Below are 13776 nucleotides of genomic sequence, written 5' to 3'. Positions count from 1 at the left end.
CCAACGCCAGTCTCCTCAGAGTCCATCTCTTCTCCCACCCCAGCTGTCTGTCTCTCTCTCACACACACACATGCACATGGTCTCCTTTTTTGTCCATAATGCAGAACTTTTGCATTCTGTCTTAATGAGATTTCCTTTTAGAGCTAAGCTGCTACCTTGGGAACAAAAAAATAGCCTGTAAATGGACTTCCTACTAACCAGGGACAAAGGCCACCCTTTGAGGAGTGTTGAGCCAAAGCAGCAATTCCCGTGTATAAGGATCAAGGCTAAAATGATGGTGAGTGACTAGAGCCTGCACCACCGGCCCTGGTGGGAATGAAGCCGTTTCAGGGGGTTTCTGTGACAGAGACTTCAGTGTTGCTCCACCGTGTTTTCCGGTTATGGACCTGGACTGCCTGAACTGCGTGTTGTTTCAAACGCAGATTCGGGAGCCATGCAGAGGCCTCTGACACAGAGAAGACTCTGAGATGGAGCTCAGAACCTGTGTCCTTGACACGCAGCCCAGGAGGTGCTGGTGCAGGGTGTCCAGAGACCACCTGTGAAGAAACACTGCTCAGAAGTCATTGTCCCTGTTAAACCAAGTCTCTCATTCCTTGTAGACTATACTCTCTCAGAGTGTATGTTCTCCAAGAAAATGAGCATCAGGGTGACTAAACTGCCGGGGCCGTGGTCAGGACCAAGTGCATTGATTACCGTTGTCAGGAACTGTGACCAGACCGCTGCTAATGATGAAGATTAGCCCCACTCTGAGCTTCCCATCTTGGGCTGGAAGGGAAGGAGTGGACGCAGCCAACTCCTCATCCATATCAGATTAGAAAGCCTCACCTCTATCATCTTCTTATTTTAAAATATTTTTCTTCCACACCCCAGTGATTTCTTATTAAAATCAGTTTTTAACTGGTCTTCAGCCAAATTATTTCTGAGATACTTGTCCCCTTTTAGCACCTTTCTATGATTTCTCTAATAATGCTGATAATTCTATTTTACGGCCTCTCGGAGTTTACAGGGTGTTTATCAACCTGGTCTTCTCAATGTTTCTGTACTGTTGTGAGGACCCATCTTACCCCCTCCACCACCCAGGTTCCACATAGGAGGAAACAGAAGCCGAGGCTGCTTAAATGGCTTGCCCAGGAGCAACAGCTCATAGACCACCGGTGTGCAGCCTCACACAGGTCTTCTGATTGCAGGTGTCTTCCGTGACGCCAAACTCTCAGATGAAACTGGGTGCAGTCACAGCAGCCTATAGCTCTCTCACTTGCATCAGTTAGAGCCTAAGTAGTCCCGAAATAATATCTTGTCTCTAATTCCCTAGAGATAATATGAAAGTGAAGTGGAAGTTGTCGTCGCTCAGTCATGTCTGACTCTTTACAACCCCATGGACTTAGCCCGCCAGGGTCCTCTGTCCATGGGATTTCCCAGGCAAGAATAGTGAAGTGGGTTGCCATTTCCTTATCCAGGGGATCTTCCCGACCCCGGGATTGAATCCAGGTCTCCTGCATTGCAGGCAGATTCTTTGCCATCTGAGCCACCAGGGAAGCCCTGAGAAAATATAGAAATAATATAATGTCCCTAAATTCTGACCACTCCAACTTTCTAAAAATCTAAATCTGAATAAGCTAGTTTATTGCCTGATAATGTAAAGCACCTGATAATACATTAGTTACCACCCAGAAATCAATATTAAGTTAACCATGAAAGTGAATTGTAAGACATGGAGTATGTGAATGATTTATCGCTGAATGAATGTTCATTCTTGCCACTCAACTTCACAAGTGCCCTAAAAGACGTTTATATTTATATTCTGTAAACAACAATCATCAACCTGAATTAGCTTAAGTTTTAGAAGAATTATATTGGTTAGTTATTAAATCACTAATTAGCTAAAGAGTTTTTTGACATGGCTGGATCGAGAGCTTAAACAAAGTCACCAAGACTCAGTCTCTATCTGAACCATTTCTTTGCTTTTTTTCCTGTTATCTTTTTATCTATCCATACTATTTTATCAAGAACATTTTCAAACATACAGAGAAATTGAAAGAATTTTACAGTGAAAACCTCTAAAAGCACCGATAAAATTCTTCTATTAGCATTTTACTATACTTGTTCCATTACAAATCTTTTTAAAATTACAAATCTCTTACCTATTTATGTATCATCTATTCATCCATCCACCCACTGATTTTTGAGCAGCTTCATTGCTTATAGAATCTCTTGACCGTGCTTTCCTCTAAACTGGCTTCATTCTTGAGGCGCCCTCTCCATGTAGCAAACTCTGGCAGGTCAGGGATTACAAGGCTTCACTGTTGTTCAGTCGCTAAGTTATGTCCGACGCTTTTTGACTCCATGAAGTGTAGCATACCAGGCTTCCCTGTCCTCCACTATCTCCCAGAGTTTGCTCAAATTCACGTCCATTGTGTCATTGATGCCATCTAACCATCTCATCCTCTACTGTCCCCTTCTTTTGCCTCCTTTTACAACAGTTTGGCAAGTCCCAAACCCTTGCTGTTCCCTCACACTTGAAGATCTCTAGAAAATCTGAGGTTCCTTGCAATAATTAGAAATATTAAAAAATAAATCATTCCTTCTGTCCTCCTTTTTTTCCTAAAGTAAGTTGCCAAATTCCTTGTTAAAATGGTCCTGATAAACCAATTTCTTTGAGCCCAAAGTTTGTCTGGAACAACTTCAACCGTATTACCAGAAGGGGGCAGCAGCGTACAGCTCTCCAAGAAGCAAGACTCTAAGTAGAAGAAGGAAAAGTCAAAAAGCCCCGAGCATGTAGTAATAGTAAATGCCTGAACCTTGAAGTAGCACCTTTCTGTTGTGATGTTTCACTGATCTTAAATAAACTTCCCCAACCCTCTGTCTGGCGGATCATCACATTAATGTGCTATATAATGTCCAGGTTACCAGAGAGGTAAAGAATATCATTGCAGAGCAATTTCAGCAATGTCTGTTTACCCTCAGGTATGGAGAATCAGTTGTCTCTGGGATCAGTAATGGACTGGAGTAACATGTAAATCTGGAAGGGAGGAAACCTCTTTATTGGATGATAATACTCATTTTTCTAGAATCAATCAGACTCAATTAGTGAGTGCCCATTACATGGTAGATTTTGCTCATGGCAAGGGAAATATAACGAAGATATATGATTCTCTAGGTATGCCTTCAAAGGACTTATAATCTGGTAGGCAAATACACTTGCTCAGCTACTTTGTAGGAGAAAGTAGTGCCAAATGCAAGGAAACTGCTTACATAAATGCATATATTGAGTATTTGCCAGGTGAATATCACACACAATGTAAAAAGCTCTTCACCACTCAATTTATTCTTCAGCCACAATAAGACAGGTAAAATACAGAGAAGGACTCTGAGTTACATGTATGAGAACTTAGGAGAGCTGGGATGAGGTCCCAGGCCTATGTGAGCCCTGCACAAAGCTTCCATTCTTAATCCTCCTTTTTAGAAGAAGATGCTTATTGCAAAGCATAATACATCTCCACTTACAAACATACTCTTAGCGGCTTTATGTTTCCCTTGAAGCCCACTGAGACCCTGCAGTATAAGGAACAGATTTTGTAAACTATATGCACAGTAAAGAAATCCAAGTTAGGCAGAAAGTTTTCATCAGGAACCAACAGAGGGCAGCAAGAGATAAAACAACCAATGAAACATTCTCCCCAGGACTCCTGTTATCTTAGCACTGGGACCTTCAGGCCAGGGACTGTGGGAGATATATGCAGGATTTGAGAGCTCTAATTTCTTACCGTTTAAAAAAAGGACAAATCTGACCCACGGAGGAGATAAAAAAATATCCCCTGCCGGGATCAAAGTTCACTTAGTAAATGTCTGTTTTAATAAAGGGAACTAAGAGATGAGGGATGTGGCACTCCTCCAAGACATTTGACATCCGTGGATGGCATATATGGCCCTGAGCTTTTAGCCCAAAGCCTGAAGGCTGCTTGCTCTTCCCTGGGCTCCTTGCAGACAGGCTGGATGCAGAAATGCTCGGTGTCCGTGCTGGGTCTGGATGCACTGTGCTGACAGCATCCTGAAGGCCGGCCTGCAGCTGTGGAGCATGCAGCCAGCACTGACGAGGGCGGAGGCTGGGGAGGGACAGGGGCCGAGGGTGGGTCTCCCCTGACTGGCGCCTAGAGATCAAGCACTCATTGCTTGTGACAGCGTGTCACTCCTGCACTTGTCTGAGATGAAGGGAAGACTTTTCAAAGCAACCAAAGGCACCCCTTCCGTGGGAAGGGCGAGGAAGAAATGAGATGTGTGGCTCAGTGCAGAGAATTGACCTGCAAAACATAAAATACTAAAAGAAATGGAGGCGGGTGTAAATAAAAATCTAGTCCCTAACTTATGACTGAAGGACCTGTGTTGAGTCTGAGAGCATGACAGCCTCAGCCAGAGCCAGGGCCAAAGTCATAGGTAGGAGCTATAAATTGCTGCCATGCAACCAGTTTTGACCTACCCAAATGTGAATTTCCTGTAGCTTAGCCCAGTTAAAATATAGCAGTAATGATAATAGCTAACTTTTCTCAAGCACTTCCTAAGCATCAAGAAAAGATTTGAAATGCATTTCAGATATGAACTCATTCAATCCACACAATAAGGCAGTGACAAGGTAGGTTCTCAGATTATATCCATCTACAGGTGAGGTATCAGGCCCAGAGAAGTCTCTTCACTTACTCCAAGTCACACAGCCAGGAGATGGAAAAACTGCAGTCTGAACCCAGCTCCAGAGGGCAGGGCCTCAGGGGAAAGGACAGGCTTGAATGGGGAGGGATTATTCAAGGGAGACGGGCTCTAGGGAATCGCCCTCACTCATCTCTGCTTCTCCTTTTCAGGTGAGTCAGTACACATTTGCCATGTGTAGTTACCGGGAGAAAAAAGCCGAGCCTCAGGAACTCCTCCAACTGGACGGCTACACCGTGGATTACACGGACCCTCAACCAGGTACCTGCCCACCTGCTAGGCCATGAACCCACAAAGCTCTCTCCCTTCCTTCCAAGTTGGACACTGAGCCAAGTTACTAGGGCGCCACAGCCACAGCTCACCATCCCCTGGAGGTTCTGTCCTGAATGAAGAAGTGCCAATTCCAGTCCGGGGATTTGTTTTGACTCAAAGGATCCTCCTAAAACCAAAATGAAAATGTAGTACGTTTTTCTTTTATGTAGCTGTGCCCATCTCAAATTTTAATTCCACCCTAGAATGTTCAATAGAAATTCCTAAAAAAGTCCAACATGTACTCCCATGACACGTGTGTGTGTGTGTGTGTGTGTGTGTGTGTGTGTGTGTGTGTGTGTCTTATTCACCAGTGATGTCGTGGGCTTGGCAGGTATTGTGTCTCCTGTCCAGATAAACCTGCCCTGTAGGTCCACATTTGCTAAGTCCAAGTCACAGTTATCTAATAGTACTTGAAAAGAAAGTCTTCTCTAAACCTTTTTCTTTTCCTCCTAAAAGACACCAGTCCACAGCGTAGACATCCAAACTCAGCCTTATGTAACTAAGAGAACCACACAAATGGTAGTATTTCTCAGAAGTTCTACATTGCATAAGTTCTACATCCTGCCCTCTCACACCTCTCTCCAAACCCATGTTATCTTTTTCCCAGAAATTAAAAAAAAAAAAAATGAATAGAAATCTGCCTCAAGGAACCTTCAAAATGGGGGGGGGGTGCGAAATCATTTCAGCATATTAATGAGCAACAGGCACCAACAGCCCTCTCCCAGAGAAGTTTATTTTTATGCCAAATCTGCACAAGGAAAGCATTTCCAACCATACTGCATTATTTGGCCCAAAACCTTTTTTTCTACTCCCATATTGCTCTTCCACATGCAACAGAATACACATAAAGGAAAAACAGAGCCTGAGAGGAGATGGGGCGTTAACCTGAAAAGGTGTAACTGGGAAGACCTCTGGCCCACTCCACTTGGAAAAATTATCATCTCAGTGGGCGTCAGAATTGCCACTCCCAAGTGCTTTGGACCAGACCTGCCACCTCAGACCTGCATGGATAATTCCCGTCCTGCCAGAGCATGATACAGAGCTGACCACGTGAAATGTGTCAGGACTTTAAAGGCTCATCCTGGAAATCCCTCCTCATGAACAGGACCCTGGAGTCTGAGCCAGTTTCACACAACAGCTAGAGCAAAGGATGTGGCCCCTGTATTAAGAAACGAACCCCCGTGGCATTCTGCAGTGGTTTCTTCTCAACTCAGGGCATTACCTTCAGAGAAATAGTCCCTCTTTCCCAAGACCTCCATTTTAAAGTGGGAAACTCAGGGCCCAATATGAGAAGGAAAAACAGCACTATTTTGTGACACTACCTCCTTTTAAGCCAGTTCCCTTTTCCTTTCCTCTACGTGATAGCATTTGGAATTCACTGCAGTCCACCAAGTACATAGGACCAGAATTGTCATCTCATTTCATAAAGGAAGAAGCGGCGCTGGGACTTGAGGTCTAACCCATCTCACCCTTTGGCACCTGCCGTAAAACATGGCTATGTGTACAGCTCTAGTGAAGCTTGAGTTGTTATCTTCTCACACAGAAGCAAGCAGACCTCTCTGCAGTGGGGAGAAGGCTGTTCCATCTACATGCAAAAGGAGTAGCTATGCACACACATTGTAAAAGCTTCTCTTCTTTTTCTTCACATTGATCCCCTGGGATATAATTTATAAATTCCTTTACCAAGGATGTAAATGGAAAGCAAAGTGATTATGTTCTTGAGAATAAAGCAGAGTCTTCTCTGCCTTTCTGTGTGCCAAGTCCTAGTTATTTTCAAAGCAACGTTTGATTGAAAATGGAGATTCAGATTCTCCCAATTGTCATGGGAAAAATCTAACCTAGAATTTTTTAAAGAGCGATTGTGAAAAATAATAGTTCCTGAACTCTAAACCTAACCAAGAACCATAATCCTCCGGTTCAGATAAGCACTCCGGGGACTTCCCTGGTGTCCAGTAGTCAAAACTTAGCCTTTCAGTGCACATTTGATCCCTGGTCAGGGAGCTAAGATGCCACATGCCTTGTAACTAAAAAAAAAAAAAGAACATAAAATCAGAAGTGATGTTGTAACAAATTCAATAAAGACTTTAAATAAAAATGGCCCACATCGGTCACTTACTAAATAATAAATAAGCACTCTAGGAGATTCTTTTGGACGTTAAAGTTTGCAGCTGAAGATCAGGGTAATTAATACCAATTGGGCCAGTGTCCTCAGAGATTTGAGAAGTCTTCCCTTACTGCTGCCCAAAAGGTGAGTGTGCACTTGAAGCCAGACCTCTGGGTCCATCTGTCCATCTCCTCCTCTTGGCTTTATTCTGGTTGTCAGTGGAACCAACTGGTGGAGATGGGGCAGGTAGCCTCATAGCATAGACATCCTTGCCTTTGTACCAGCCTGGGACACAAATACAAACGTTGGCTCTAAATCACCTCTTCCGGTATAGGGTCCTTTAAAAGTTGTTTTGGGGAGTTGGTAAATAACTGTAAGTAGTTTTTACATTTAGGCTCTTCATTTTAATCTAAAGATGAAACTGCTTCCCTTTATCTTTCCCTGGGTATGGTTCAAAGAGAATGCAACAGTCTCTCAGTTCCTATTGGATTAAATAAGGAAGTCTTCAAATAAGAGGATATTCATTTGGAATAATTCAGTGGCACAATTTCAATGACTAAATTAAATCTTCAACAACTTTACCACCCTAGATAGACTATGACCATGTGTGCGGTTGAAACAGCGATCCCCGGCCAGGGAACTGGCTAACACTCCTTGCTGGTCTGCCTCCATCTATTCCCAGACATCTCCTCTTGTTCCTGAAGGTCGGTCCCTGTGGGATGTTCCATGGAGAGCCCGGGCATTATCATACATTGCATTTTGCAGATTCTGTCCCCAGGATCTGCTGCCTTGCTTAAGAATGCTGCCCGGGAGCACATGTTGGCGTTCATGTTGTCTCCTCTTCCTCGGTTTTCTTTGAGCTAGTTGCTCTGCTCTCTCCTCATTCTCATCAGTGTGTCCTTGGTCCCCCGGGCTTTCTGGAAAAGCTCTGTTGCTCTTCACTGCTGTCACTATCATTGCTTCTCCTGCTTTACATGTTTCTCTTTGCCTCACTCACCCCACGGTTAGGCTCCACTCTGTTGTCAGTAACTCATCCTCTAAGAGCAGTTGCTGCATGCCAGGTGTGCTGGCCAGGTTCCGGAGGGTCCAGCACTGTGCTTATAATCGTCAGCTCTGGAGTCAGACAGCCGGGGTCAGAAGCCCAGCTCTGATCCTCACAGCTCCACTTTGTGTTCATGGGATAGTTAGTTAATTTCCACATTTATACAATAAAGACAATAATGTATATTCTTTACAGGCTTCCCAGGTGGTGCAGTGGTAAGAATCTGCCTGCCACTGTGGGAGATGGAGATGTGGGTTCAATCTCTGGATTGGGAGGATCCCCTGGAGCGGGAAATGGCAGCCCACTCCAGTATTCCCAGTATGCCTGGGAAATTCCATGGGCAGAGGAGCCTGGCGGGCTATACTCCATGGGGTCGCAATGAGTCAGATACAACTGCGCGACTGAGTACGTGACCACATGTACATACTTTGTGAGGCTGTCGGGAGGAGTCCATAAAAATCTCAACACTTCTTAGCATCTGTGCACCTCTACCTCTCTCCTTCCTGAGTCAGCCCCATGAGCAGACTTCCTGACAGTAGCTCCAAGAACGCAATGTCCCTATTCTGAGCTTCAGGCCCTGGCAAATGGGAGGTGGTAGGGCAGGGGAAAGGTCTCGCCCAGTGATGGCTGGCCTGGGGTTCACCTGCCCTATCCCAGTACCTTATCCCAGGAGTTGCCATGAGACTAGACTGCAGAAGCTCTACTGAACCCATTCTTTTCTTTTAGCTCCTTGGTACCCACTTTTCAGAGCTTAAAGCATTCCTCAAAGGTCGTCTTCTCTCTCTCTCTGCAGAATTTTCCTTCTTACCATGCTGTCCATCCATTTCATCAGGTTTTCCCAGCTTGCTCACTGTATACCATCCTATCCAAATCACACATTTTAAAGCTCTCTGTAAGAAAAGAACCAAAATATTGCTTCATAATCACACACAAAAATATTTTATTAAAATTGCTGTACCCCTCAACTCTTCATATAAAAAAGATGCTCTTTATTGTTCTATAATCCCTGGCAATTCTAAGTGCAAAATTATTAACACACGCCCATTCTTATGAAGTAGACGTTTGAATTAATATTGTCGGCACACTAGATAAGTCTTAACATCACCAGAAATCTTTCCCAAGGCAAATGTCAAATAGGTTGGCAATTGGGCCCTGTTGGTTTAGGGATTCTAACTATTCCACTTACTCCCCTTTTACCTTTAAAGAGATAGGTTGAGGGTAGAGGAATGATGAGGAAACTGGTGAAGATATAAAGCTTTGTTTATGGACAGAGAGTCTCAGTCACTCCAAAATTATGGGCTTTTGGAATATGTTGACAGACACAATGTAGCTCTGGCCTGAGCCCAGAGAGAGGCCTCTTTTGCACACTTCTCTCTAAATTTTAACCTGGAGAACTGCTTATGGGACAAAATGGGTCTGTAGAGCATTCATTCATCCAACTTGTATTTGTTGAGCACTCGCTCTCTGCCATGCACAGTGCTGGGTACCAGGATGCAGCAGGGAACAAAAGAGACAAAAACTGCCTGCCTTTAGGAAGTAAATTATTTCATTTTTTAGAGGTGGTAAGAGCTTTGGAGCAAAAGAATGCAAGAGAAGAGAGGTGAGTAAGGAGAGGTGAAGGTCAGGGAAGGCCTGAACAAGCATGTGATGTCTGAGCAAAGACATGAAAGAGGCAAGGCTGTGACTCATGAAAATAACTGGAGGAAGAGTCCTAGGCACAGGCAGTAGCACTGTGCAAAGATCCTGAGGCGAGAATGCACCTGGAGTGTTCACGGAGCAGCAGGAGGCTGCGTGGCTGTGTGAAGTGGCTGCATACATGTGCCCATAGTAAGAGAGGTGGGCGGAAGCAGTGGGGGGTCAGTTCACGTGGGGCCTGGAAGGCCTTGGCAGAACCTAGACTTTTCTTCTAAGGGAAATGCGGAGCTACTGGTAGGTTTTGAGCAAAGGGATGGCACAACCTGACTCTTGTACTAAACCAATTTACCCTGGCTCCCATCTGGAGGGTCAAGTATAGAGAATGATGGTGGAGGCAGATGGATCAGATAGGAGGCTACTAGAATAATCCAGGTGAGAGATGAATGTGGGTGAATTCAGAGTAGCAGCGCTGGAGAAGGAAGAAGAGCTCAAATTCTGTTGTAATGTCCTGAAAGTAGAGTCTTCAGAATTTCATTGGAATGGGCAGTGAGACAAAAATCAGGAGTCCAAAAGCTCCCTGAGGTTGTAGACTTGAGAGGCGGGGTCAAGAGGCGTTTCTGTTGTTGTCACTTGGCTTGTTTTTAAAAATGAGGAAAGTAATAGAATGTTTATAGATGGATGCTTACCCTGCCATTAGGCAGAGTTGACAACTCTGTCCCCAGTAAAACAAAGGTGGCAGGAGACAACAGCCAGGCTCAAAATGCCTCTTGGACATCATGGTATCGCTATCCTATAGTTAGATAAACGATGCACCTCTTTTCTCCAGCCCCAGAAAAAGCATAGAGACTGCCGCTCAGAGCTTAGTCCTGCTGAGAACATTGCAGCTCAACTTAGTAGTCTTTCTTCCCTTTTAATCCAGGTTTGGAGGGTGGCCGAGCCTTCTTCAATGCAGTCAAAGAAGGAGACACCGTAATATTTGCAAGTGATGATGAGCAAGATCGCATTCTCTGGGTCCAAGCCATGTATCGGGCCACTGGGCAGTCACACAAGCCTGTGCCCCCAACCCAAGTCCAGAAACTAAACGCCAAGGGAGGGAATGTGCCGCAGCTGGACGCCCCCATCTCCCAATTTTGTAAGTAAATATGCCATTTGTTAAAGCTAGTTCTGTAGAGTCAAGTCAGTCTTCTGAAGTTGAATTAGAAAATCTAGTTGCTTACATATTAAGGATGCTCAAAATCATGTTTGCCTTAAAAAAAACCAAAAAGATAGTGAATTCAGAGGGGGAGAGCTGGGACAAAAATGTTTGATAAAAGTAATTTTAAAGTGCAATACTTGACAATCCCCTCCTCCAGGACTAAACTAAGAAAAATATGTTTCAGGTAGATTTTTCTCTCTTTGTTTTGATGAGAGTTTAGAATTCACAGCCAAACAGGTATTTGTTTGAGTCCTTCAAATATACTAGGTTATGTATGTCCTTGCCTCATTTCTTCCTATTAAAAGTAACTTTAAAATAGAGCTTAATTTGAAATAAATTTTAATATGCAACTTAGAACCATTTAAAAATAAATGATGACATTATCACATGCAGTAGGGGAGGGTGGGGGGACACAGGAAGACACACAAGAAAACGACGCAGTATCTAAAATCCTATTCTGAGCTAAAATACCAGAACCCAGAAATGAAACCATCTCCTTCAACAGTCCCAGTTCATATTCCTGTCTCTTCCCCTCTATAGCTTAGCATCAGTTTTAATTTTTTGCCCTTTCACCATGCCGTCTTGCTACCAAGATAATTTTGATCTTGGGACAATTTAGATGCACAGGGTAAGATGAAAGACAGCATGCCCTTGTAGATATTTATTGAAACAAAGAAAATGGAAACATTGGAAACATAAAGCACCAAATTCATTTTAGTTACAAGCATTCACCCTGAGTAGCAATGTCTGCCATACCCTGAATACAGGTCAATTAGGAATAGCTCAGGTACAAGTCAGTTTTCAGCAGTAATCATGGTGAGTCTTGTCTTTAGCATGGCACCTCCTCATTCAGTGTAGTTCACTGAGCAACTGTCTAGGTGATGAGACATGTTGATGAGGAAGACAAGGAGATCCCTGTTCTCAGGATATCTCCAGCCCAGTGGGGAAGTCTAGACAGTAAACCAAGTGGAAAAAAAAAAAATAGATAGTTTCACACACTGAGAAACACCATAAAGAATGTCATGCATTGGTGAGTGAGTGGGGAGAGGAACTATAACACAGATGATCTGAGCTTAAGCCCAGATGATAGGAAATTACCCCCACAGACATCTGTGGGAAAAGAATCGCAGCAAAAGGGAAAGGAAGTGTGAAAGTCCCTCATTGGAAACCTGACCTTGAACCCAGTGCTTTCACACAGTCTCTCCTCACTTGCTGTTAAAACAGGGACCACATGATTCTGTCGCTATAGCAACTAAGTAGAGGTAATTCCCTTTCGATGAATTCCACTGCCATGTCTGTTTCTATTTAACCAGACTGTGTTCTTAAATCTTGTTACACCTTTGCTGGTGGGGAAACATTCTTGTTGGATGACAAATACTACCCAACAGGTGCTCCCCGGGATTCTTGTCCTGTACTGATGTTTTGTTTTTTTTTTAAAGGAAGATGCTTTCCCTGTGGGACAGTGTAAATAATCACACAATCATGTGGGTTTCCACATAGAAAACCCCAAACAAATAAGAAGTCAAGGGAAGGCTCAGGGGAGGAAGCCCTTCTGGCCATGACCACCACCAAGTTTCCTACTCTTTTTTCCTGTAACATTTGTGACACTTAGAAAGAAAAGAGGCATCTCTTTGTAAATGGTTTAGTCATTAGTTGAAATAAAACATCCCCAATATTAACTTAATTATAAAAGTTCCTCTGTAATAGAATTCCTTCTTTCACCTGGCCTAACAGGCTCCTTATAAATGAATTTTGAAACAACACATCCTATCATATCCCTCTGAGATGGAATTATCTGTGCATGAGGAAACAAAAATGCCTAATTGTGATCACCATCTAAATCAGCCTCATAAAACATGTATCACAGGTGATATTTGGAAAATCTCGGTTTTCTTTCCAAATAATTTCCATTTCTTCTGAAGTCATTTCACCTTACATTCAGTGTCTCTGTTCTATCGTCTCCCCAGATTAAGAAGTTAGTACCTGGTTCGTGATCAGCCCACTTTTTTCTCTCTAGTATAGGAAAGAGAATGGAAATTCAGGGGTAAAGTGAAATGGAGACCAGACATAGATTCTATAAAGGTGATGGCTGAAAGAGGCTGTTGAAAGGGATGCATGCCTCTTTATGAGAATACACTAGGGCTCTTGATTCAGAGTTTCCTCTGTGGGTAGGATTCATTTAGCTATGAAATTAGAATCCAGTCAGTAGGCATCAGCTAGAAGATTTTTTTGCATGCACGCAAGGTTGATATATGTTACTATCCTAGTTGACAGAGGAAGCTTTTGTTAAATAGAGCATCCAAAGCAGAATTCTAAGAGTTAAAATTTGGGGATGAGGATAAGTAGTATCATCCCTCAAGAGCATGTGAGGCAGGCTGGGAGGTGAGTGAGAAGGTCAGGGGTGTCATGCCCCTGGGATTTATCAGTACCTGCTGCGAGAGCCACCCCCTTCTCTATTACCTCCTCGTCTCTGCCTGGGAACAGAAGGTCTCTAGAGAGTATGAGGCGTACCCCACCTACCAGGCTCTGTAAGAAGGCCACTGCTTTCAGCCATGCAGATTGTGCCCTTCAGGAGGCTCTTTTCCCATAGACAAAAATGTGAACAGTGCCTCTTGAGTTGTGCAGTGCCCGCTTTGCACAACTGTATGCTTCTGACCCTGCAGTCAGTGACTCTCCTTACATGGAGCTTCAACCCACTAGGATTAAACCCAGTAATCCTGTAGTTACTTTACTACCCCTGAAACAGAGCCTCAACTACTCCAGACTTTTACCTATTGCTAGTGTAGGCAC

General features: G+C 43.7%; 1 protein-coding gene across 24 annotated transcripts in view; it reads left to right on the top strand.

The window, feature by feature from the left end:
* Positions 1-13776, top strand: part of CADPS (calcium dependent secretion activator) — a 473124-nt gene that overhangs the window by 310351 nt on the left and 148997 nt on the right. For all 24 annotated transcript variants that reach the window (XM_040246540.1, XM_040246563.1, XM_040246549.1 and 21 more), the window contains exons 10-11: positions 4851-4959; positions 10711-10923. In XM_040246540.1, the coding sequence (XP_040102474.1) occupies positions 4851-4959; positions 10711-10923 (322 nt within the window). The remainder of the gene's footprint in view (positions 1-4850; positions 4960-10710; positions 10924-13776) is intronic.

This window comes from Oryx dammah, unplaced genomic scaffold (genome assembly GCF_014754425.2).
Source record: "Oryx dammah isolate SB20612 unplaced genomic scaffold, SCBI_Odam_1.1 HiC_scaffold_9, whole genome shotgun sequence".
NCBI classification, from domain to species: domain Eukaryota; kingdom Metazoa; phylum Chordata; class Mammalia; order Artiodactyla; family Bovidae; genus Oryx; species Oryx dammah.
Note: the sequence above shows the minus strand (reverse complement) of the source record. Positions and strands in the feature narration are given on the sequence as shown.